General features: G+C 37.8%; 1 protein-coding gene across 4 annotated transcripts in view; it reads right to left on the bottom strand.

The window, feature by feature from the left end:
* Nucleotides 1-26,773, bottom strand: part of PTPN4 (protein tyrosine phosphatase non-receptor type 4) — a 108,832-nt gene that overhangs the window by 68,187 nt on the left and 13,872 nt on the right. For 3 of the 4 annotated variants that reach the window (XR_008431739.1, XM_053947075.1, XM_053947077.1), the window contains exon 2: nucleotides 2,164-2,318. Coding sequence is in view for 3 of the 4 variants with exons in the window: in XM_053947075.1 (XP_053803050.1) it covers nucleotides 2,164-2,318 (155 nt within the window). In the remaining variant the exon portion in view is untranslated. Of the gene's footprint in view, nucleotides 1-2,163; nucleotides 2,319-6,573; nucleotides 6,659-26,773 lie in introns of all 4 variants that reach the window. The other variant, XM_053947076.1, reaches the window with a different exon arrangement.

The following is a 26,773-nucleotide window of genomic DNA, read 5'->3' as shown; positions in this document are numbered from 1 at the left end:
CACAATAAAGTAAAACAAAGCTATAAAACCTGAGAACCTGTACAGCATGTAGGTTACATTTGCTATGAATGAATACTTTATTATTATTCCCTATTGTGAAAAAACAGATTGAGGCTAAGACATGAGATCAAGATGTTCAGCACCAAGGAACTTTTTATTCCCTAAACTCAGTTTTAATAGGCAAACTTGCAGGCTGATCTGTATAAGCAGTAAAGCATGATCCATGCAACTAAAATATTTAGTACACTAAGAAGGTGGTAAGAACATATTACATAATTTTTTCTTGGGAGACACAGAACAGACATTTGAGGATTTACAGCTTTCCTACTTTTCTAGTATCCTCTAAAAATGTACAGCTTTTGAACACCTAGATCAGAAAGAAACACATCTCCCATAACTACTGCCCAACAATTATTCCTTATTTTTCCCATTTTTTACATTCTTAATAAGAAAAACCCGTAAGACAGATATTTTAATGGAAAACTCATGCACCTGAAAGCAAAGATGACAACATTTACAATTTCTTATGCACTTCTAATGCTTTATGTCCAACTACATTTTGCACATATTACTTTTTGGCAGGCAGTATAATCTGGGAAACTGTTAGCAAGGATAAGAAGTTAAGACATACAGAAAAGGGGAAAGGATATAGCAAAAATTATCCCAGAAGGGAAAAGAGGCTTGAGGGTACTAAATTAAAGTCTTTAAAAATCCATCCCTCAGCTCTTCTCCAAAATTCCCACATTTTACTACTCAGAAGTCCAGAAAAATTAAGTATTTTTTGAATGAGCTACAAAAGTGCCTCAAGAGAATATCCTAAACCCTTCCATCTTGACTGACATATCTAAAACAAATAAACATCAGATCTGCCTCTGAACCTTAAGCCTCTGGATGTTGGATCTTTGCAATTTTTGCCAGATAACAGATTTAATTTCTGATGAGAAGCTGCAGGCTCTGATTACAGAACAGAAAAATGCAATCCCTCTCACAAATCTTCCCTGAAACATTCTAATATATCAGTATCCTTGCTGAACACTGGATGTCACAATTCAATATAATTACTGAGCATTAGAACTTCTTCAAATGGTCTGAATTCGATTTTTCCACATAGATTTGACAATGGCTTCACTTTCTCCCTCACTTCCCATCTGAAGTCCCACAGCCTTATTTGATACTCCTACACTCCATTTGCTGAAGTTCAATTTCCTTCTGAGAAATTTTAATTATTACACCACCTGTTAACTTTCACCATCACATTATTCAACTTTTCTCTATATAAGTCATCAATTCTATAGCTTTTAAAGTAAAAGCAGAATTCTACTACCACAGGAAAACCTACAGCTTCTTTCCTGTTGAGTTCTGGTTCTTACACACAGATGACTTAAATGCTTTAATGCTTTCTTGTGAGGTCCTTGCCTATTTTTCTCCCCCCACCAGGAAGCTGAAAGAAAGGGGTGCACTTGTGTAACATATAAACAACATCATGAACATTTTTATTAGCAAATGGCATAAATAGCCTATTTTAAATTCCAGGTTCATGTGTAAAAGTTATTGCTTTTTTCCATTAACAGTTCTCAATATTCAGCAACCAGTTTTCCATTTTCCTTCCTGTCATTCTCATTAGTGTAATAGAAGGTGGTGAGCTTAAGTGAGGGAAATCACAGAACAAGAATATTATCTGAGGAAAGCAAAGAGCAGGGAGATACTCTAAGATGGCAGCTGTGACCAAGTATAACCATACAGGTGATTGAACTACACAGCTACACAGCTATGGGAAGACTCCATCTTACTTGTGCTCAAAACTCAAAAACCAGAATGCAGCAGAACAAAAGCTTCATTCAACTCAATGGCAAAACTGTCCTCCATTTCCACTGGAAAACTTTAATCCATTAAGAGCATTACTAGAAATAAATTACGCTTCGTACATTGGATTTTGAAATGAAGATGTGTTAGTATGACAGAGGATGCCAGAATGACTAAGTTCCCAGTAAAACTGTGCACATGTACAAGCATGCCTGCCTGAACACAACTTCCCCTTTTATTCTCTACTTAACACTGTTTCAAAGTCAAACTCCAGCCATACAAATGCAGAAAAGGAAAGCAAGCTCGGGATATTGATCTGCAATAAGCTAGATATTGATTTTCAATAAGACCATTACTTACATTAACTCTGAAAGCTTGTACAGTGTTATCCAGGAGAAGAATGTTGCAGACCACCTCCGTATGCTGCCTGTCTCGTGCCAGCTCAGATGCTCGGACATTGTAGGTTCTGCCAGCAGGCAATCGGAAACGTGCGGTCATTACTGTCCACACAGGGTCTGCAGGCAAAACCAACAGAAAATTTAAAAAAGAGCCAAAAAACTCAAATGCAAGAATGTCTCACTTCAAAGAAAGGTGAAAACACAGCAAGTCCATTATTTAAAATCTCCATTACTGACAAAAGAAAAATGAATACTAAATTCACAATAGCCAATAACAAAGCAACGTCTTACATGTTAGAACACAATCTTATACCAAAATACTCAGTCCTTTACTTTCTGCCCATTGTCCACACCCTCCCTATTTTAAGGTTGTTTTGTGGGTTTGCTGTTTTTTTCATTGGGCTTTTTGGTTTGTTTTTAAAGATTCACAGCAACATTTTCAATTCAAAAAGCTCTGTAATTGCTGGGCATCATGGCTACCAGCTTCCTGATATTAGATGCAATTAAGTAACTAATTTCAGTGCAAAACAGCAAAAAAAAGCTTATATAAAAAGCTTTATGGAGAAGAATAAAACCGAAAACACACAAGACTTTGAGGCATTATTCTGCAAGACGAGTGCATTCACTGTAAAATCATAAAACATGAGAATGCACAGTGGTAACAAAAACATTACCATTGTTTCTTTTCCCCTTTTTTTTTAATTACAACACGAATAGTTTAATGTTTGTCAAACTACTGAATCTTCTGTCTATGTCATTTTGACTGGATTTAAACATGTAGTTTGGGAGCACAAACAACTCTCATCCTCTCAGCAAGCAACCATGACCATCACAATTGTACGCTGTGTTCTGAGAGCTGATAAATAAAATGTAAGAATTGACTTTCACTTTTCAAATGCAAGATTCTGGTGATGATCATCCAGCCCCAGCCCAGCAAAGCCCTTATGTGCCCACCTGAAGCTATTAGCTCTACCCAATAATACCAGCTACTTTCTCAAGGGCCTCAAAGGATCAGGGCCTGTGATTCACTTAATTATACATTCAGCAAACTATTTCTACATCCTTTGACAAGGGCGTAAGCAAACAAAGTTTTGTAACTTAAGTAGAGAATATATTGAGACATAAAATTAAAATACCCTAAGTGTACCAAAAGAACACAGGTATATTCAAAACCAAATATACAATTATTGATTTTCCTTATCTTGCATAAGATTATGAAGCCTTTAAACACATCTACATGTTGGCTTCACATTTGTAGAGGGGGATAGGAGCATATGATGATAAAAAAAAAAAAAAAAAAAAAAAAGGAGAATTTAGCAGAGGACAGCAAACATTCCAGCAGTGATTAGAGAGCTTGCATGGATCATAAGAGGTATCTATGCTCCAATATACATAAATGAAAAGGGAGGGGTAAGAAATGAAAGATCAATCCCTCCTAAATAGTTGGTAACTTAAATACATAGGCTCTCATGGGAAAGTGGAAGACCAAGAACCAAGCTGGGACTTTGCAGTTCAATCATCTTTCCACTGCCTGCAGACAACCTCCTGAGCAACTGCCCTAAAAATGCCTGAGGTATTTTGCTTTTCTAGATCACATCTTCAGCTCTTTAAGTATGACCACACACCTGAGACATAAAAAAATCTGCTTGATGATCATCCATCCTTGCAAAATGCTTGTTTTGACTTACTCAGCATTTTCAGATTAACAAGTACTTGCTTCCTCACTAGGCAGCTTTTTTATTTTGGCTACTCAGTCACTGGCTTCAGAACTGAAATGCTGTATTCATGTAGAACTACAGCAAGTTTATTTTTGTTTTGCTAAACCAACATGACAAACTGAATGATACAGGGACTAGATAAAGCCATCAGCTGCTAAATTTATGACTATGTCTTAATGAAAAATGTATGAAAAATTGTGTCACAAACATTAAAACTCTCAAGTAAACCCTAAAAACAAGTCCATCTGACAACTCCTCATGGAGAGGTTGCTTCTGCTATACCTTCTACAGATCTCAAAAATAAAAAGCAGGAGAAAACCTTTAAGCATCAAAGAGGAATTGAACCTCCACACCAGTGATCTGAGCCAACCGCGTAGCATTTCACAAACAGTGTTTTGCCACATAGACACAATCTACAAGCCTTACTAGTCATAATGGCATAAAGGTTGGCATTATCAGTGCAGCTGCACAAGTGATAACTACAGCCAAAATTTTAGGATGATATTTGCTGCTGAGCTGAAAGTAAGAAGGTTTCAGGAAAGCACACAAATTGATTAAAATTAGTTTCTCCATACCACGGAATCAATCCCTTGGCAGGTGTAATACACAAGGATTTGAAAAAGTAACAAATGAACCAAGAAACATTGAGAGTGTAATCTTCAGAGTGCTTTTCCACAAATACAAACAGTAATGCACAAAGGACTGTTCAGCTTTCAAATAAGTACTGCAGTCCTCACAAATCCATTTGGTAGTGAGCTAGAAGAGTCTAACTCAACAATACACAGTTTTGCAGCAGAGGAGAAAAAAAAAAAGACTTGTTAAAAGCTAGAAACCATCATGTTTTAAGAGAAGAAAAAGTTAAGTCTCACCGTTTCTCCTGTTCTTTCCTCTATTTTTGTCTTATTTGCTGATCAAGACAAGACCAGCAATATTTTTCCTTCCTCATCACTGCCTTAAACTAGACAGAAAACTATGTTTCAGATACAGCAACAAATCCGTAAGAGTGAGCGAAGAGAAAATCATCCCTTAGTGACCCTCAAAATCCTTTATCACCATGAAACCATTCACTCAGTCCCTTCAACAGACCCAACCTGCAGATCAAGGCTCTTGCTGTAATATAGATCATCTTTGCTCCAGCCAAACAAAAAACATTGCACAGTTACAGACAATGACTGGATTTTTTCTCAATGTACATAAATGAAATGATCAAATTCAAGAAAGAGTCACTGTATTATAAGTTTGCTATGGAAACAGGAGCAGCTATATTGGGCCAGAACAACAGTAGCTTGCAGACTGGAAGGGCAACGACTTCTCCACTCTCTTTAAGGACGAAACAAACAAATAGGACACACACACTTCTCATGCTGCTCCACAGTCTGGAGTTCAGCATCTTCCCAGTGTGAAGCTCATACTCCCATTGTGCTGGACATTAGTCATTCATGAATGTTTTCTCCATGGACTTAAGAAACTATGTTTTGTACTTTCAGATTACGCAATGAAACGTTATATTCTATGTCCCATATAAAATACACAGTAGTTGGAACCACCATCTCATAGTAGACAAGTTTCTTGCATGAAGCGAAGAGGTTTTTGCAACTACAGAACACAGTTTTGCAAGTATAATGACTCAAATCCTGAAATGCATCTACAAAATGGAAATAAAACAGCCATGAAAGTAATAGAGAGAAGGTGACAAAGAACTGTTTTCTGCAAGCCACTCTTTCCCTATACGTCAGCAAAGAAACTATGGAAGAATGTAGAAAATATGTTAAAACACCTGCACCATCACATGCACTTCCAAAAATACTCCTCCTTCTAAGACCTGCCAGGGTTATTACATGGAACCGCTTTGTGGCCAATCATGTGCACACAACCCATATTTAAACCTCTATCAGCACATGTACACTTAACAAAAAGGACGCAGTTGTTAAGCACAGATAGACCCTTCAATTACTGGTTTTACTGACACACTTGTTTTACAACATAATTGGCCCCAGACTGTACCCATATCATCTTCGCAACTTCTTTCTTTCAGAAATACATACACCAAGAACACAGACAGTATTATGTCACCCAAACACATATTGCCATTCTTGCTATATATTTTGAAAACTTACTTATAGTGAGATGGCTAGCTCTTGCTTATAAGGTTACAAATTGCAGCTGATTTCCTAACAAATATTGATATATAAAATGAGAAAATCTGATAGAAATTCAGCTACACTCATTGCAGACTTCTGCAATAAAAATATTATAGCTAATGTTAGTATGGAACAGAGGACTGCTTTAAGCTCCAAAGTAAAATTTGCATCCCCAAAAGAAATAGGAGTATAAAAACAAAAGCTGAGACTTAAACAAAAAATCAGTTTGAGAACAACTGGCTTAAACAGCAGGTTAACTTAAGCAAGGTACTACTGTGTGTGCATATCCATGTGGTGGGCAGTGCCACAGCCACTTAATGCTAAAATATTTTTATACATGCAAGTGGATTATTTAAACTGGATTTAATCTTCACATATGATGAAGGTTTTCTGCTTACAATTTTTCAGCGTCTTCTGGTAAGCATGTAATACTTATGTGAATTAACAATCTAAAGAACATGCTGCTACAGCAACTGGAGAAGGACAGAATTTGTGCAAAGCAACTCCACTTACCTTCCAGGTCTGTGGAGGGAGTAAGTTGTACATTTCCTGCCTGAGCTCAGGTTTCAAGTGGTGAAGCAATTCCAGGGAGTGTTCCCTATCAAAGGGCAGAACATTCCTGCAATACTGGCTTGGTTAGGGCACTAAAGAGCATACAGCAGCTTCACAAGTGAATTTTCGGCATCCTTTATTCTTTTATGTAAATGTATACAGCATAATGACAATTTGCTTGGGCTTACAATAAACTAACTGATTTTAAGCAGCTTAATAAATAAGCAGTTGGTTAAGCAGGTAATTACCTGAAATTTAATTTATCCAAGAGTGCAGCCAATTTGCTGACTTGATGCGAACTTTCTTTAAAAGAACTCTTGAAGTAATGTACAGAAAAACAACCACCTTAACACATTTACTGTAAGCACATGTGCATGCAAGGACATGAGAATTTAATTTTTCATGGCTCATCTAAAGCAGCTAAAGAAGCTCACGCATTGCCAGATTTCCATTTGTTTAGGAGCTTGTATTTTAGCAACCCAGAAGGCATGGATTTGTGGCCCACCTGCTCATTTGGGTCCAACACTGTACATGAATTTCCTACAAGAAGTAGGAAAGTAGGTCAGACTTATAGAAGACCCATGTCCTTATAACATGATGCAGCTTGAATATATTAAGTAAAATGCAGACCCCATCTTTACTAAAATTATCCAGACAACTTAATTATATATATATATATATATATAACAAAAACAAAACCCACCCTTTTAAAAGTACAAAGACAATTATGAAGGTTTAAACAGAATAATACAACATATTGCAATTCAGACAAACACTGAGATACACCTAGAGCCCATCTTCATAGAGGTTTATTGAAAACACATTAGTGACACTACATTAAATGTTTCAATCCAAACTAGTTTGAAAATGCTAAACATTAGCTGGTCATGCGTTTTCTGAGGGAATTCCACATTAAGTCCAAAGAAAATGTTCTTGTCTTTTGTCTTTCAAAAATTTGTTTTGAAAGCTTTCAGCAATTCTGATGCAGTACATAGCTTCAGAACATTGCTTATAAATTCAAGCAGAGCAGAAATGCATTTTCATTTAAGTGAATCGACTCATGCACTACAATCCTGAAATTGTTCCAAAGAGAGTTGGACTTGGATCCTTGTGGGTCCCTCCCAGCTCAGGATAGTCTAAGATTCTGTGATTCCTTCCTGCTTTATGCTGACCAAATAATGGAAAGTATCTAGCATTCATTAAAGTTGATATGTAAACACTGACTTATTTCACTTTGCAGTCACCAGGTGCAAGGCTTCCAGCAAGACTTCTAGCCAGGCAACGGCATCATTAATGATTCCAGGCTCTATCAAACCCTCTTGTTTTATTTCTAAGCTTATTTAATATCAGTTATATATAAATTGACCACATTCATTCTACTAAAGATAATATGCTCCTGAAAAGTTACCATATGGCCACTTCTTAAACTTTTCCTAAAACTTCACTGAAAAAGAGGCATATCATATCTTTACTGTTGACCAACTGGGACAATTACTCTGACCATACAATATAACTACAGCCACTGGTTCTTCAGTGCTACTACACGCCCAGAGAGTCGTGGGAAGAGCCCTGGATACGAGGAGATACTGGCTTTGGAAGCTAGGAAGCTGAAGTTCCAAAAACCTCCACAACTTCTCTCCACTGGTGGGTAACCAGACTGTGCTCTTTAGCCTGGTACCTGCATGGGGCTGGCAGCTCCCAGACTCCAAACTCTCCTGCTCCTGGGTCAGGGATTCCTGCATCCTTCCTTACACTGAGCAGTCTCCACACTTCCTGTGCAAAAACAGTACACAATTTGAGCTGATCTGCAGCTGCTTCTGTACATTCCTCCAAGATCTCTACTATCTGCAGACACTGAGCTGCTTGAGCAAATCCCTCATGGATACCAGATGTATAGAACAATAAAGGAAAATCCTACTTCACTTTTGAAAGTCACCAAGAAAACCTTACTCATGTTCTCCTCAAAACATTCATTATCTCACCTGCATTTCAATCCATAAGCTACTCTTACAGCCTCCTTTTCCACATTCTCAATCATAAGAAAAGCCAAATCTAACAAAAAAAAAGTGTGAGTTCTTAACATATATATGAGTTTCTGAAAATATTGGGCCAAAAGTTCAGCAGCTAAGAGAAAAGAAGTTGAATTTAGCCTCTCTCCCCCACCATCAGCTTCTCCTATATATAAACCAATAGCAGAGAAGTAGTTTAATACTCTAGCCACTTAGATAAATTTCTAGATTGTTAATGCATCTCATGAACATGAGGGTTTCATGGACTTGGCTGTGGATTTCAGTGCAGTCTTGATGCCTAAATTAATAAGCATTCTCAGTAAAAAATTATCCGAGGATTTTTTTCAAGCTAAGACCTCCTTGAATAATGTTTTTTATCTACTTCTCTAAAAAGGAATTTCACATTTGAACAACTGCTGTGTGATATGAAGCAAGATTTTCACTGTTATAATTACTGATAGAGACAAAGGTTAAAGATGAAACACCTTGCTTGGTCACTCCCAGATTTTCATACTTTCTAACATAAAAATAATAATTAATGAGTGTTCAGTCACTCTACATAGGATCTGATAGACACAGCTGGAGGCTGTACACCAGAACACAGCAAATTAGTGAGATAGTACTGTAGCACACTACTGTTTTCTCTGAAAAATAAACTATTTGGACAATTTGACAATTCCCTCCCTTGCTCCTCCTTGCTCCCAAGAAAAAGGGCACAGCTAACAGAGAAGCCTATTATAAATGACACTTCTATCTAATTAAATGTCAATACTCATTATGCTTGAACTGCATCCACCACACTCACAAAAAAGCCTCTCAAATTCAGCTGATCCCTTTCTCTGTTTTGAGCCAGAAGTAGAACAGTACAGGAAGACTGGTATCTGCTTTGCTTCACTCCTGTATGCAACATTTCAGAACACACATAACAGCAAGATAAAATTCATTGGTTTGAGATTACAACACCTACTGGCAGTTTAGGAGCAATATCAATAAATAAAAGAGTTCTTAGAAACCATGCCATCAACACTTACAATTATTTTGAACCTAAACCCTTTATGTCCTCCCTTTCTGTGCTCAGTCATGTTTCACATGTAGACAATAACCTCTCCATCTTCACTATCCAGGACTCTAGATGAGATAACAGCCTGAGAAGATATTAAAAATTCTCTGGCAAGGAAAAAAGAAGTGGGAAAAAAAAAAGGCAAATAGACTTATAAATTCCAAACAGCTCAATATGGTTCCTTTTAAACCCATTTTTAAGCTTCAAATTTAGACTTATTGAACACCTGTCCAAACACATTACAGCTTTGCATTGTCAGAGAGGCTGAAGAAACTCAATCAATAGACTAAAAGTCTGCAACCAAGAAAGAGCTAGAATTAAAACAGTCAGACCCTTTCCCCCCACCCCATCCTACATCATCAGGGCCCCCATCTCCCTTTTCACTGCATCAGTCCTACAGGCCAGAGAACGAACAAATGCAAAGACAACAGAAAGCCTCCTTCCAGCTATTCCTGCCAACTCATGGCTCAGCACTCACTGACCTGATGACAACAATACTGCAGAAGAGACAAGACCTTTCCATCACTTTCACATGATCCAAGGAACACCTGTCCTGCAGGTGGACACACTGAAGCCACAATCAGAGTGGAAACATCATATGAATTTGTGCAGCTGTTTTGTTTCTGACCTGGAGACTTTTCATTTCTAGGTGCTATTCAGGTGTTAGGGGGGTTTTAGGGAACAAGTCACACATACATGTGAACAAGATGTGTGAAGAACCTCACATGAGGTTTCAGAGATTACTTTGAGCAAAACCATGGAAAATTTCTCTATAATATGCAGTACACCCCTACACACCTTAAGGACCAGAAAAAAGAGCACACCTATCCCCCTATTAAGCAATGGACTATAGCTGATCTTCAGGAATCACCTGATCACAGTGTGACTGCTTTACAGAATGGTTTAGGGAAGCCATACCTTGGTGTGAAGAAACAATTCACAAAGAGAGAAGGCAGCTGAGGCTAGAAATGTCTTTATGTAACAATATTGGTACCATGTAAGGCCTTTTATATGAAAACACAAGTTGATGGCAAGCACCAGCTAGAGCAGTGCCAGCTTGTGAGGCAGTAAGGCCACAGAGAGGGAAGAGGCCCCAGGGGCACAGCTGTGGCCACTTCAGGCAGGCAGGCAGCAAACACGCACAGGCACCCTGGCAGCAGCAGCAGCCACACTCCTGCAACGAGCCCCTGAGGATGGAAACGGCAAAGCTAGCAGGGAAAAAGATTAAATCTAACTTTATTTTTTAAAAAGCCAACCAATCCCTGTGGAAGGGCAGATAGCTGAAGCAGTCAGTAAAGGATATGTCCGCCAGGAAAAACAAGAACAGGAAGAGGAGCACTGTCCTATCACTAAATGGTGATTTAAAGTATCCTCCTATATTTAAAAAATATTATAAATTAAACAAATATGCAAATGCATTTATAAGACATAAAACCTCCTTGTTTCCTAGTATGCAGCTGTCAGTTCATATTTTGAGGTGTTTATCATGTGTAAAGATTACTAGGAATAAATAGAAAAGTTTTCCAAGTGAGTTCTACCTCCATTATTTTAAACTTGATTCTATCCATAACTTGCCCTTGCTTGAAAATATCATTAAAAATGGTAATCCATGACCTTCACACAGATGATTACTACATCTATCTCTTTCCATTCCTGGAGCTAGATCTCTTATTCTTGCTTTTATGACTCAAAGCTATAATAAGATGTAGTAAATGAAGACTATAACGAAACATTACTAAAATATCTTGATAGAGACATCTCAAAATAAATCCCCAGTACTTTTTAAAATGTGTTGTTAAACTAGGTTAAATAGATTTAAATAGATCTTTCATTAAAAGGAAATCTGGCTCTGATACAACTCAAAGATCAGGAAATCTAAATATTACCTATCAAAAGAAAAAAGGGCTGAAATCAGAGCAAGTTCAGACAAAGTACAGAAGCACTAGGTGATAACAACTTAATATTTAATATCTTGCTTTAGGGTGGGGAGAATATACATCCCCCACATCCAAATTTCTTCCTACAGTTTTCCTCAAAGGTTTCAAAGCATAATTGATTCCCCTTTGCAATATGACTTTAAAAAAAATTCTTCACCTATTAAAGAAAAGACTTTACGGTTCTCCACAGACTTAGTAGAAAACAAAAGCGCCTCAGTATATAAAAGGAGTTTTTAAAATTTTTGAACCTTTAATGACAATGCACAACTGCCTGTAGCTAGCATAATCAAGTACAGTCCTTTCATGACACTAATTATTAACAGATCTAAACTTGAGCAACAGCCCAACTACACATGCTGAATCAAGGAAATATAGCAAGAGAAAATTAGGTTCAGATTTCAGCTTTTCCATCAACAAATGAGAGAGGTTTTTAAACATAATTTAAGAAATCAAAAAGAGAAAAGTTATATGCAAATCACAACTGATGGTCCTCAACAGTTGTACACAATTAAGCAGATAAAACATGTAAAACACCAAATGATGCAAAGTTACCCATTCTCATTTGGTGTGACTGTAAATGAACTATGTTGTACAAGCCTCAACCACAATTACCTGAAACCAACACGGACAGAAAATATATGATGGAGAAAATCTGTGGGCTTGCTGTGAACCACTTGAGCACCCAGGGATCAATACTGCTGCATGCTGAAGGACCCGCAAGTCCAGAGCAGCCACTGGAACAGGCAGCTGGAGTTCCACCTGTGGCACCTGTGCTGTGAAGCCTTTGAAGTTAAAGGCAGTCTGAACTGAAAACAAACTGGCAAAATTCAGAAAAAGCTTTTATTCTACTCATAGCCAACATCAAGTTGAATTTTGGCTATCACTAAAACTGAGGTATTAGACGGGGAGGAAAAGTTGTCTGTGTATATTTTGTTCAGAGTTGCTAAACCTAAGCCAAATTATCTTCAATAGATTTAAACACAGCAGATGCTAATTCTATGGCTTAGTGTAACCAATTGGACACGTTCCATCAAAATTAGTTTTTAATCAGAAACACCATTTCCATAAAATAGAACTTTTCACATGGAAAATTTCAGTTTTGCCAAAACCCACTGATTTTCCGCGGGAAACACTGAAATAATGCCTATCTGGCTACCTGCCTGGAAAACGCTTGTCAACTCCACTTCTTCCTCCAGCAGAAAACAAACCAAGGGATGTCTTCTCGCACTGCTGCCCAGAAAAGTGACCTCAGTCCATCCGTGGCCCTGGCTTTCAGCCACACTGCCTTGCACTCCGGGCACTCGGCCTCTCCACAGCGCTGTGGCTGTGGGCTGTGAAAGGCAGCAGGTCAGGTTTTGCTTGGACATGGGATGAGCACTCAAGAGACCCCAAAGCACACCAGGGAACTGGAACAAGGAGCTCCCCACATGAGGCAAGATCAGTTTTGCTGGTGCACCTGCCCAGTTGCAAAAGAACCATTCTATTTTACATCATCCCAAATTTTAAGGCCTCCTTTTATCTATTTCTTTATTTACTATATTTCACAACTTCACCTCAGCTTAAGTTAAGTATTCTTCCTACTTCTGCCTCCTCTCGAAGACTTTCTTAATAGAAAACAATTTCCAATTTCAAGACAGTTCACGATTAGAAATTCAAAATTATCTGAGTGAATCTGACAAGGAACATATCATGCATGTTCAAGCAATCAAATCTTATAATCACTCACATGAAACACAATTTTAAACAGGAAATATAAAATCACAGTTTCGTGGGTTTAGTTTCTTTAGCAAAGTATCTTAAAGATGTCTATACTCCACAGATTTGCAAATTGTACAAACGCACTTTGTAACAATTGTATCTGTACTTCTTACAAAGTGAAATTCTGAGCCAAATCAAAAGTTTTCCAAAATTGTGGCATACTGATCCCAACAGTCACACCCTGTCAGGGGTTATGACACACTTACACATTAAGGGCAGACTGCAGGCCCCCTGCACTCATCTTCATGCATTCACAGTTTTGAAAATTGTTAAACTACACTCACGTTTGGACATAAGTAAGAAGATAAATGATCTTCATGCATATTTCTAAGAGTATCTAAAAACACTTTTCCTTTTGGGATGTATTTCCTTCTCTTGAAAATAAATTGACAAATTTACAGAAGCATCTGTAAAAAAAGACCTGGGAAGAAAACGTAATGCAAGAGGAAAGACAAGATCCAAAATTACATAAAAGTTTGTAATTCTAACCAGGGTTCCTCAAACCCAACTTCAAAAAAACCCTTCAGGTTTTTTTTTTTGTTTCAGAATATGACCGTTTTCTTCCTTTTAGCTTTTGTTCTTTACAGAATTACACAGTAATACTTGACAGTTTCCACAAAATTAACTTAACAAAAATAGCAGACACTATTAATGGTGTGAAAAGCAACACAACACTGTCATGGCTAACTATGAATATACCATAGGGGGAGGTGGGGAGCAGAAATCCCTACATTCCTAAATCCAAAAAGTAAAGGCACAAAGTTGAAGGTATACAATTGGAAAAGGTGGAAGAGCTAAAAACACAGAGTTTATAATGCACTACAGCTCCAGAATGAAGACACCATGATACCCAAGTGAAACTAAAACTTACTGACAAACTGTATTTCTGTATTATACATCTTATCTATTCAACCTCAAAACTTTTATTAGAAGTTAGATTTCTTTTACTAGAACATTAGCAAATCACTTTCCAGGTACAGAGTATACATTTTCTATAAAGAAAAAGCCATCTAGTCTATTTGTATTTAATAAAATACCAACTGAGAAAAATTACCTGACGATTTTGCTTGGAGCTGAGAACTTCTACAATCATCTGCCATTCAGAACCAGCAAGAAACTTTCAATTTGGTTGGTCTGAGATTAATTGAATTATTCTATTATTTACTGAGTTTATTTTTAGAAGGAAAACAACTTCTACCATCTCCTGTAATGCATTCATGTTCAGGAAAACACAGGGGCTTTAATGCTTGTTTATCATATTGGCTCAGTTCAGTATCAAGTTTCACATCCGCTGAAAAAACAGGCACATAACCATGGTACAAACCAGTTATTCAACTAAAAATAAAGCAATAAAAGAAACATCACAACTCCATTAATAAATAAAACATTACCAAGAAGGGCAAATGAACCCACACATGCAGAGTTTGTGTGTGCTGAGGTTAAAGCGCAAAAGGCTATTAAAAGGAGAAAGTACTACAAAATTATAAAAGGCTATTTATAGGCTTCATGTCATGCCACTATTTAATCATGCTGCTATTTATGCTTTCTGTCATGCATTTACCACCTCTAAGCAAGAATTAAACCTTGAAGGTAGTTTAATCACCTGCATGTCACAGGGCCTTGAATTGTATTAACTTCTCTGATGCTTCCAAGAACATACTTTCATCTGGCCAAACTGATTCCCTGCAAGGACACAGGCACACACCTCCTGCCACAAACCAATGTGGGTAGTGCACATTGGCACTGATGATTCCGTGACAGTAATCAGATTACCTCCTATTCTTCCCTGTAAGACAACCAGAGGTCTGGAAGGACCCTGTAAAAATATGTTTTCTGTCACTAAAACTGCAGTATGGTTCAAATCCTCACCTTGAGCCTTTTCACTGTGCTGCAGCTGAGAGCACAGAGTTATGTCTCAGCCAAGAGGCTAGGGGCAAATTCAGGTTTTGATTTTTTTCCCCTAGCACAACTCTAAATGCCAACTTGATTGTAACCACAGACCAATACAGAAGATCATGTCACCACTTCAAATTTTCTCCAACTTGTAGTACGAAAGACTGTACCATTTTTTTTTCTTCGCAATAAAGCCTAATCCTAAGAAAACCATGCTATCAGTGATGATTACATATCTAGTCACTAAACTCTGAGTAAGTGTAAAACAAATAAACTTTTATACTACATTGCCTATAACTGACATCTATTTATTCATAATAAAATAATCCAAGCACAATAGTTGCTCTCAGAAGAAGTCTTAATCCAGTGATTAATTTAGCTTTCTATGACAGAGAATCATAATACTTGCACAGAAAATAACTATTAAAAATAAACTTTACTGTTCAACTGTATACAGGAGAGATTGCCATGTTCTAATCTTCAACCATCTTCTCCCACTATAGTAAAGCTAAGGACATAGCACTTGTTTTGTCTTTGAAATCAAAGGACTAAAGCTGTAGACTGGATTTAAAAGCCTTGTATGCAAACTAATTCACCTTTCAGCACAGAGCAGCTTTACAAAATGCTTAGCAAAAAATCCATTTGGATAGTCTCATCCACAATATTGCAGGTAAGAGAGATTATTTTAAGAGAACAGAAGCAGTTATAGCCCCCAGGCTGTTAGAAACCAGAAGTTTGCAGGGCTGCCCCATTTTGCCTGCAGTGAGTTCTCTGCTGCCCCAGGCAAGCGCTCAACTCCCAGCCCCAAGGCAGCAGGTTTGAGTGACAGATTTGAACCAATTCCCTCAGTGCTCTCAGTTCTCCTTTCAGTCTACTGAAAAAGTACATAATAATGTGTAATAATAATACATAATAATGTGTATGTGTATACATAATTATGTTGGACGTCTCTCTGTTTCAAATTCGTAACAAACACTGGAAGCATGTGGTAGCTTATGAAAACCTGACAGCAGAGACCCAAAGTAAGGCTTAGTGAGCTTGTCTGCAGCAAAGGGGGCACACTATAAATACCAGAAAGGAATTTCATAGTCAAAATAAAAAGGTAATGCAAATCTGCCAGAAAAAACAAACATCTCACGATTTCCAAAAGCACACAAGGAATTTTAAGTAGCCAATCTACTGTTGGCAATGACAGCACAAGAAACTGTCACAGCGTAAAACTCACCCTGTATAACCCATATTTGTTCTTTTTATACAAGGGGCAACATCCTGACTCCAAAGCTACTTGAGAAGCATCTCAGTTACACAAGTCAATGTACTTTGATGACAGTAGACCTTCAACATTTGGGAATTCATACAAGCTTTATGTAGACATGCTGATGTTAAACCACTATGAAAGACGACAGTAACTCCTTGGTCAGAACTAAGCACAGAAACTGTGCTGCAGTCCTTAAATTTAGGACACAACTACATCCTCAGGTGCAATTATGGCTCAAGCCAAAGACAGCAGTGGACTTAAATCAGCAGACAAGTTTCTGCCTAGCATTTTAGTTCTCAAGGATCTCTATAACCCATACTTGCAGTGTGAACTGCTTTGTGGAAATGCAAATCTCTGACAAATTAACTCTGAAATTCCTCCAAGCCTATAGAGCCAAAAAACCTCAAAACTCTTTACAGAAATTTCTTTACAGAAATTATAATTGTAAGTGCCCCTACAGAGAAAACGATTTGCAGATTGCACCCAAGTTTCCCAGCTTCTTATCCTTTTGGTAAAGGTGAGAATAAAGATTTTTAGCTGTTGTCTATAAAAGTAGTGGAAGGGAAGCTGCCAGCAAGTACAATCACCACTTCCTTAAATACCTTTCCTTTAAATCCACCATTAAACACTTTTTTTTTTCTGCTCAACTGCCAAGCAGTCAACATTCTGGGACAGATTCATTTCTCTTTTCTAAAAGAGAACAGAAGTTACTGTGGGAGAAAAAGGAAAAAAAAGCCTCCACCTCTCAAAGTACAGAGCACAAATGACTTTCTGTTCAGTGTTGCCCTCTGAATAATGCCAGTGCAGAGGCTGTTGATGGTCAAAGGAAGGAACATCTTGAATTCAACCCGGGGTCACCCTGGACCAGCCCCAAATTACCAGCAATCCTTAGAAGAAATGTCACCAGTAGATCAGGTGTAATTATTCACCGCTAGTGCGACCTTGAAAAAATGAAAAATCTTACCTGCAAGAACAATTCAGTAAGCAAACCTCAAAAATAATGAATGAAGCAAGTTCTGAGAAAATTGTGGCTTAGTTTTCCAAAAGCTCTAAAAGAGCTTTCTCAAGACATTTATGTTTTATATAAAGGAAAGTGCAGTTCTAAAATTTCCCACTACAATTCTTGCTTACATTCAGAGTTTGATAAGTCACAGTAAAAAGCTCAAAGGTATCAACACAGATTTGCACAGAAATGAAAACAAGTTACAATAATGAATATTTGAGTTATTTTTATGAATACCATTAGGGTCAAAACCCAGTCCATTAAGTTGATAATATAAAAAGTACAATTTTTTCCAATATACCTTCTTGTTTTATAATGATACACTGTGTCCCTTGGGAGAATTATTCTTCCATAAATATTTGACATGAAAAGCAAGATTTTTTTGTCTTAGCAAGTATGTTGTGATTCCTGACAGAAATAACAGATAACAATGCACAGTGAAGATAGCACATGGTTAAGTTGAACATAAAATATAAACTGTTAAGTTTATATTTTTGCATATTTCAATGAGGTCCTCCTTTAAAAGTCATTAGGCATTATTAGGCAATTTAGCTAATTTATTAAATCTTAAAATAGCCTGGCTCTTGCTCCTGTTGTTTTCCCTGGATAGACAGGTACAAATGTGGGTCAGATTCACAGCTTGATGGTTACTGATTCACAGGTTGATGAGATAGCCATGCCGAAACTACAGAGGTAATAATTCATCACTTAAACCATCAGTTCTCTACCATTCACTTATGGCAAATACTCCAGATTTCTTCCATGTATGTTCCTTCCTTCTCAAGGCTCTTACAGCCCCCCTTCTAACTGTTCAGTTACCTTCATCACTCAAACCCTTTCCTACATTTTGTCCATTTCTCTAATCACATTTCAACTTTCCTCTGGCTTGCTTGATGCCCTCGTCCTTTGGGGTGGGCACAGAAGATGGAACAGCAACAGAAATCACAAGAATGTCCCCAAAATGCACAGAAAATCAAACAGGTTCTGCCGGAAGGCAAAAGAAAAACTGTAGCCAAGAGACAAGTCCAAGTCTGCTCCCAAGGTTAATACAGACCTGCCAGGTACATCCACAGTCAGAGTAACAGCACAGATGTCTGATGCATTCTCCTGAGATGCTCTCCATGTGGTTATGAATGGAAAGGATGGATGGCAACCTAATCACCTATGCAGCATTACCAAAAATCATTAAAAGGCTTTTAAATTTCACACATTTTAACATGCAGTACAGAAAGACTTCCAAACCATTACATAAATTCATTAAGAACCTACAGAGTCAAGTTATTTCACCCTAACAGTCTCCTACATACATACATACATGTTGACTTAAATCTGTGTTTTATTTTTGTCATTTTCACCAACAAAATTAAGTCAAGCTTTTAATGCTTAGGGACAACCTCCTTCAAAACAAAAAAGACTTTCAGAACAGAAGACCTAGAAGGAAAACTGATTAAGTAAAGTTTATTCTCAACATGCACAAACATGTTGACAGTGACATGAGTAAGTCCAGTTATCTGATACTTAAAAAGAGAAGAAAGTTTTTTATCTATCAAGCTGAATTAAATATCTAACTGTTGGACTTGATGATCTTTAGAGATCTTTCCAACCTAAACAATTCTAAGTGTGAAGAGACACTCAGGTGATAAAAGACAACACTCATCTTTTCTTTACAGTGAAAATATTGTACAAAGTTCACTGAGAAGGAACAGTCTACCAACATACAAATGAAGACTGCATTAAAGGGCAACAAGCTGAGTCAGCACATCTGCACTGCTCCTCTTGGGCACTGTGTTTAAAAACTCTGTCAATTCATGTGCCCCTGCAGTCAGGCCAAAATGGCTTTCTTACACCTGCTTCTTTAGGCACTCTTTTGTAATTAAACTCAGCTTCCCCAAAGTCTTTACATGCAACTCTTTACTCTATAGCATCCCAGAATTAAAAGGCTACAGAAGAGGGACATATGGCAGGATATGGAATGTGCACATTAACAAAGAAAACCAAGCAACTGGTTTCTGCTATTTTCCAAGTCTATTCACATGCATTTTTCCCTGCTGGCAACTCTGCAGCACAGCCCAGGTCCCCTAAGAAGCAGCTGCAAGGAGCCACAGGTGGAAGCAGCAGGAATGTTGGTCTGCAGCACAGGTCTCTCTGAACAGTGGCACTATGCTTATCTGAGGACACAAAGCTCTTCCCCATGCTCCCAGAAATGCTCAGAAGAGGTATTTTCTGAAAATGAAGACACTACTATCACACAAGCAATAGCCACCATACTCACCAATGAGACACAGTCACTTTCTCTCTAAACAGCAATTCAGACTTATCAGAGTATCACAGATCAGACTCAGTTCTTCTGAGGACTCGGGTCTTTCACTGCAATACGTACTTTAAATTGGGACCTTAGGAAATTCAGTACTTTCAAAACTGCATTGGTAAACTCAGTTTGCAACAAGCTTCCTCTTAACAAAGATGTACAGGACAGCCCAGAATAGCAAGGCTCACCAAGTGCAGAGCACCAAAACAAAACCACCGGTTTCTTAGTTCAGTTTTCCCAGTTATGTTTTCTCTGAAACAATCAGTGGATCAGTGACAGAGATTAAAAAGCTTGCCATATTATGAAAAAGCAAAAACTTCAACCCACAAAAAGGAAAGCATTCATTTCTCATTGCAGGCTAAACCTGGGAACAGCCATAGAAACTACATTTTTTAACAGAATAAAAAATGAGATCTGAAGCCATCACATTTGCATTATGATTATGCAGAGCACTCTGTCTGACAAAGTCCAGATTGAATTGATCCTTCTGAGCTCTAGCCACCACACCAGCAGCATTAGCCATACTGACTTCAGAACAAGTACACTTGAGCAAGTGTCTGTTGCCATGGATAAACACATATGGAGTAGTCACCTAGGTACAACCATGCAGTTGTTGAAACAGGATGACAACAAGAGAATTCAAGAGTCTCAGAACTGTCAGCACACTAACACCAACAATAATGTACCATGAAATTGTAAATACCTTCTGTGGAAAGATGTGACAAATTTGTTCCCTAGATCACAGGAAGCAGATCCTGGTGACCCATGACTGGAAATGTTTCGGTAGCTCCAGGAAGTTGCAAAGAGTAAAAAAACAGATCAATGAGCCCCTTTACCGTCCACTAAAGGTTTGCCAAGTTTTGCCTTTGTCCACTGCTGTACAAGGTCCTCTCCCCAGAAGTCAGTTTTAGTGGGTCCAAAGCTGGAGCCTGTGAAACCAAGGAATGATGCAGCTCCAGATGGATCACACAATCACTGAACTGAGGCTGCCAGGAATATTCACTGCCCATGGAACAGTGGGTGGCCAGTGCCATGCATCATGACTCTTTCAGCATTAGTTGATGGCTGGGTGCCTCACGCTGAAGAGTATCTGAAGGGTTCTTCAGTTCTGACTACTCAGAGGAGAGAAATGTATCAAGGCTTGTCCTTTCTAGATGCAGAAATTGGTGTCAGGATGCTCTGACAACTTCTTAAGAATGATGAGCATGATGTTATGTACATCACAAAGAGAGGCAATGGTAAAGAGTCTAATACCACCATCACATTATCCTTATGAAAAGTAGTTCCCATTCTCCAAGAACCAGCACAGCATGCTTATTTACCAGGTCACCCAAAAATATCTGAGGGAGCTTCTCAGCAGCTAAGAGTATGAAGAATCTACAATGCCCTTCTGAGAATTTTCTGTTCACAAACTCAAAGCTAGAGCCCAGAGAGCAGAAATCCCTGTTATTTAACACAGAATCAGCAAGAAGCTTGTGTCTGCTACTGACAGGCAGGCAGACTGCTACGAGCTATTCTGATTCCTCATGAAGGATGTAACATAAGCATTATTAAATAACAGACGTGTCCATCTGTCCTCTGGAAGTATATAAAGAGAAACACAAATTAGAATTTCTTCACAGTCTTAGATCATCCGCCTTTCTGTAAGAAAATCTGCTGAAAAAAAACAGAGAGAAATGAAAAGGTGCCAACTAGACTGAGCAAGTGCTGACAGAGCTCATGAAAGTGCAGAAAAATCCCATCTAGCTCTCAAGAAATCCAAAATAAGTAGCTCAAGAACACATACACCCAAACCTACAGTTTATGCATACTGTGTTGTAAGCTTTGTTTTTTAACAGATATAGAGCTACACTAGCTGGACATCTCTGTCACATGGTGGTCACTATGGCAAAATAACTCAAAAAAATCTACAACCAGCCACTAATATTTTTGCCACTATATAATCTATTAAGTCACTTCGTAAGATTACTGTAATACTCCTCTGAAACATGATATGGGAAGATGTTGGTAGCTGGAGTAGGAGCAGCCATGCCACCATTACATAGCAAGTTTTGATATCACTACAAATCTGGTTCTTACATATCATCTTGCAGTTCCATGGACTGATGAATTTTTAGTCTCAACCACAAGGGATGAGAAAAGTGTTAAAATTGTAGGTGTCTGAACATTTATCTAAAATTCACTGTTGTAGTTAGCTTGTTTTCCTGTTTTGCTGGCTTCACTAAGAAGTTTCTTTCAATTTTCTATTGAACATGATTGAGAGTTTAAGCAAATAAAAAATTGCTTTCCAGAGTAACTATATCAGAGTTAAAGACGATCAGAGAGCTATTACTTAAATGCCTGTTTTCAGAACATTTACAGATAAAAACACAGCATCTATGGAAAGTATATGAAATCTAGGCAATGCAACAGGAGACAAATAGCTGAAAATTTGTCAGTAATGTTAAGGTAAAGAGAACACAACCATTGTCTCCACTGGCAGCAGATCCAGGAAAGTATTACCTGAGAAATCTGAGAGCAACTCCTGAATGAAGATCATGCCTTCCTTTCAGCTGGGAAAAAAGAACTCTTATGGAAAAGAGTAGACAGGAAGATCCATGTTATCAGCAGGCACCAGCAATACAGAACTGATACAGGCTAAAAAGACATTACACAACTATTGAGAACAGGAGGAAGGTGATGGAAGGAGCTCCCAGAGGAGTGCTGCCAGCCTGGGATCAGATGGGCATCAGATCCCCAAGTGTACACATAATAAGGCCACAGGATATTTTGGGAGAAGATCTAGAGAGGAACCCGCAAAACGTCATATTTATTTACACCTTACGTGCCACAGACAGTTTGCTTTCTATTTCCAATTTGGGATTATACTTCAAGACTTTGGAATTTGGTGGTTCACTTTCATCAGGGCAGTGCATCCATTCCTGGTATTAAACATTGGAAAATAACCTATTTACTGAAAAAACCCAATACTGAACGGTCATGTGCAGCCTGAGTGAGCGCATGTCTGTTTCAGTGCATTAAACTCAGATTCTTGTTTTACTTCATAGCTCAATCTTTGAAAGAACCAAACATTGATTCATTTGTATAGAAACAAAAGGAAATTTACAAAGTCAGTAGTTGGAATTATGATAGCCAGAAAGAAGGCATGGACAAGACAATGAACTATAGCTCATATGACTGACCAGAGATTAACAAATATCACTCCTTTTTAAAAGGTTGTACACACCAAGCTGCAAAAATTGTCTCCATGTTGTTCATCACACTGTTAAACAATGCCACTTTTTCTGTTATTTTTTTCCAAATAAGTACAGGAACAGAGGGAACATAATATACATGCATTTTTAAGAACAACAAAAATACTGTCATATTAGCTGAGATGTTTTGAGACTTCAAGACATGTAGACACACCATTACTTACAGGTTTGGAATAAGTCTATTCCTATAGGAGCATGCAGAACTGGATTTAGAGGAGAATTCTTTTTTTTTTGTGCACTTTAACCTAAGTTCAGGAAAATTATTGTATTTGCAGGTAACTTAAATTCAGATGCACATTTTACCATTTCAATATCAGTTTAATATCTGTAGAGTAAAACTAACATCCCCCAAGAAATATAGAAACAAGAAAAAACCACCAAACACTTTCATGCTGCTTGTTAATAACTATGCAAAGTAATGAAGTGCAGACTTAAGAAAAGGAAGGGATTATTTAGTACATTTGTTTGCCTAGAGCATCTCGTGTTTGACTTCAGGGATATGAAATATTTTGTATGTACCATAAATGGTACAGTATGTACATGCAAAAAACCAGACAGTACAGGTTTAACTAATGATGTCCACACAAAATTATTCAAATAGGAGGTTTACAACCTATCTTGAGGGCAACAGGCTTCACCTCTTGAGCACACTGAGACATGGAGGCTTTCTATTGATGCTGTTATTGATCACTTATTCTAAGAAAGAGATAAACAAGGAGCTTTGGAAAATATAAGGGGGAGAGGTAGAGAGGTTAAAGAAAAAAGCAGCAGAGATCAGGATTTCTAGAAGTAGGATGTGACAATATCACCGACAACTAGACTTTACTCTAACAAACTCATTTTATTTTGACATAACCTGGCAGTGCTAGCTAACACAGCATCCCTGACCCACTCCTGAGTCTGGCCTCTTGCTTCCAGCCTTGCATCATCCTTTCCCTACTGCTGACATAGCCATTTGTATAGCCATATGGTAAACCAGAGTGGGGAAATAAGAAGCAACACAATTTTGGCAAAATTATTCTTCAGTCAGACCAATTCCCCAATATGACTCACTGTGCAGCGGCAAAAGCACTACAGCAGCACAAGGAGGGCAGCAGGTGGCCATGAAGAGAGGAAGGCTTCCTTCGTAGTCAAAACAAGGAAAACAGTAAAGGTATTAGCATCCAGCCAAATAAATATCATTCACTCATCCATTTTGTTAAAAGCCATTTCAAAAAAAGAATAAAAGGGTGGAAAATGGTGAAAAGATGAGGAAAATGTGAAGATAAATTCAAAACTGAAACTTTCAACTGTGTATTTCCTGAATATGGGGCAGAACACAGCCAGATAAAATGGGGTGATAACGAGAATCATCAATGGGATCTTTCTTTTTTTAATTATGAAGCAGAAGCAAGCATTTCATGTGATGAAAAAAATCTAAGAAAGTGAGCAAATTAAAAAGGAATTAAGAATGATGACAAGTGGAGTGGAAGGAGATGAAGGTGGAAAAACAGAGGAGCAATCACAAAAAAAGACAACAGCACATTCTTCCTTGAAGCACTGAAGACCAGAAATTTCATGTATTCCCTACCATTTCCATAGCTACTTATGGACACAATAAAAGCACAACTTCATTAAAAAAACAAAGCACACATCAAACCTATTAATTTCCATATGTCAGTGCTGAAATAATGCCTTTCTTTTTATGTTTATCCAAATCATCTTAATATGTGTACACCTGAAACTGTTGCATCATTTCCCTACTTATCTGCTACAGACCTCCCTTAAAATTTCCTGCATTATTCAGGTCCCTTTCACCACTGAACACACAAGGACTTGCATACAATACAGCAAACAATGACAATGAAGAATCATTGGGAAGAAACAAGTGGCACATGATTTGTTTTGTGACTGAATCACTAATTTGTATCTTGTTTCAGGAGGTGCCAGGGGAAAGATTAAGACTATAGTGTTAATACAGACAATTCTGAAAAGGTCAAGTTCCCCAAAACACTATGAAAATTCTGTGACAAAATGCAGCCAAAGACATAACATGACGGAGGTGATGGAGATTGACAGTAAACTACTCTAAAGGGCTCCCTGCACTCTTTCATCTGAAGGCGGTGCAATGTCTGGCGTATCAAACAAAATGGAATGGTAGTTACCAGTGCAGACACCAGAGGAAGTTTTATTGAAGCTGTACTTAACTAAAAAAGAAACTGAATAGAATATGCCCTGAAGTGCTAAATCTGACCTAAACCCCTATTTTTTTTTGTGCATTAAGAGGTCTCCAAAAGTACAATGTGGCTTAATACAATCCATAATGAGTAGCAAGACTCACCCTACTGTGCCTGTACTGGGAAAAGACTTGCACAGAACCTGGTATTTGCAGCACTTTCTATCTTCAAATTTATATACTCAGTAGGCGTTCAAAAGAAATATCTCCTTTTATCCAGTGATCTCAGAGTTTTACTGGGAAACTATTTCTCATTTATAAAGGAATAGAACAAGATGCAGAAAACCAAGTAATTTGCCTGTCATTACACAGTGAGTCAGTGGCAGCAGCCCACACTGGTCATACATCTCTTGCTGTTCTTATCAGGTACTGGCATTAGAATAAAGTCTTTTATAATAGTTACATCCATATGTATCAACAACATGATCCTCATAATTTCAAATTTATGTTCATTCTTTCTTTTGCTCTGAAAATGAACACTAAACTTATACAATGCACTCTATTTAAAAGATAACACATTAGTGCCTTCTTTTTTCAGCCCAGTATTTCTTTGATTGAAAGATACCAGAAATGCTTTTGTGTTTGGGTTTACCATGAACATTTAACAATAGTTAAATATTCTACAGAATAAAAGTTATAGCTATGTAGCTACATGTTAAAACCCCACAAACCTAGGAATGGATTTAGAATCAGTTGTATGTGGCTACATCAAGGAAGGTTCTCTGTATACAGGACATGAGTCTGATAGTCTCCATGTTATTCATCACTGTCAGAATTACTGAGTTCCGGATCTTTTATCTGATCCAAGAGTGCACTCCCATTCTTATCTGCAGCATGTGCTGTGCCAGCCCTTTTGATGCAAAATTTTTCTCCCTGATATGAAAAGTGCATGAGTGCATGAGGGGTGGGGGGAGAATGACGATGACAGTACAAATGAACAAGGAACAGTAACACATAAACAAAAGATTAATTGTTAGAAAAAAGGTTAATTTATGCAACTCAAAGAAAAAAATCTCCTCTAGTTAACAAGCAATTCTTAAAACCCACAGAACTTGGCATCAATTCTATGATCCTTTTAGCATATCATCTTTGGCACACAACCACAGGAAAGGTTGGATTTTATCTTCATCAATGACTTTGGCAGACCTTTCCAAAAAGGAAGACTGTTGTAACTGTTGCTAATACATTTTCCTACAACTAGTCTCTGCAGCAGAACTTTCATTTAAGTTTCTTACTGTGCACTCAGTTTTACCATTTGCCAGAATACTGATGGAGACTAGACTTTAAGTCACAATTTTTCTTATCCTGCACATGTCCAAGTCCAAATAGATAAACTCATATTGGAGATAGTGATTGCCACTTTTGCCAATGAAAAACAAATGCTATCCTGATATATGGAAATACAGAGGTTGTGCTATGAAGAGCTTCATGCCAGTGCATCCAATGTAACTGGCTTACAGCTTTCA

This window comes from Vidua chalybeata, chromosome 7, assembly GCF_026979565.1.
Source record: "Vidua chalybeata isolate OUT-0048 chromosome 7, bVidCha1 merged haplotype, whole genome shotgun sequence".
NCBI lineage: Eukaryota > Metazoa > Chordata > Aves > Passeriformes > Viduidae > Vidua > Vidua chalybeata.
This window is presented reverse-complemented; position numbering and strand designations above follow the sequence as displayed.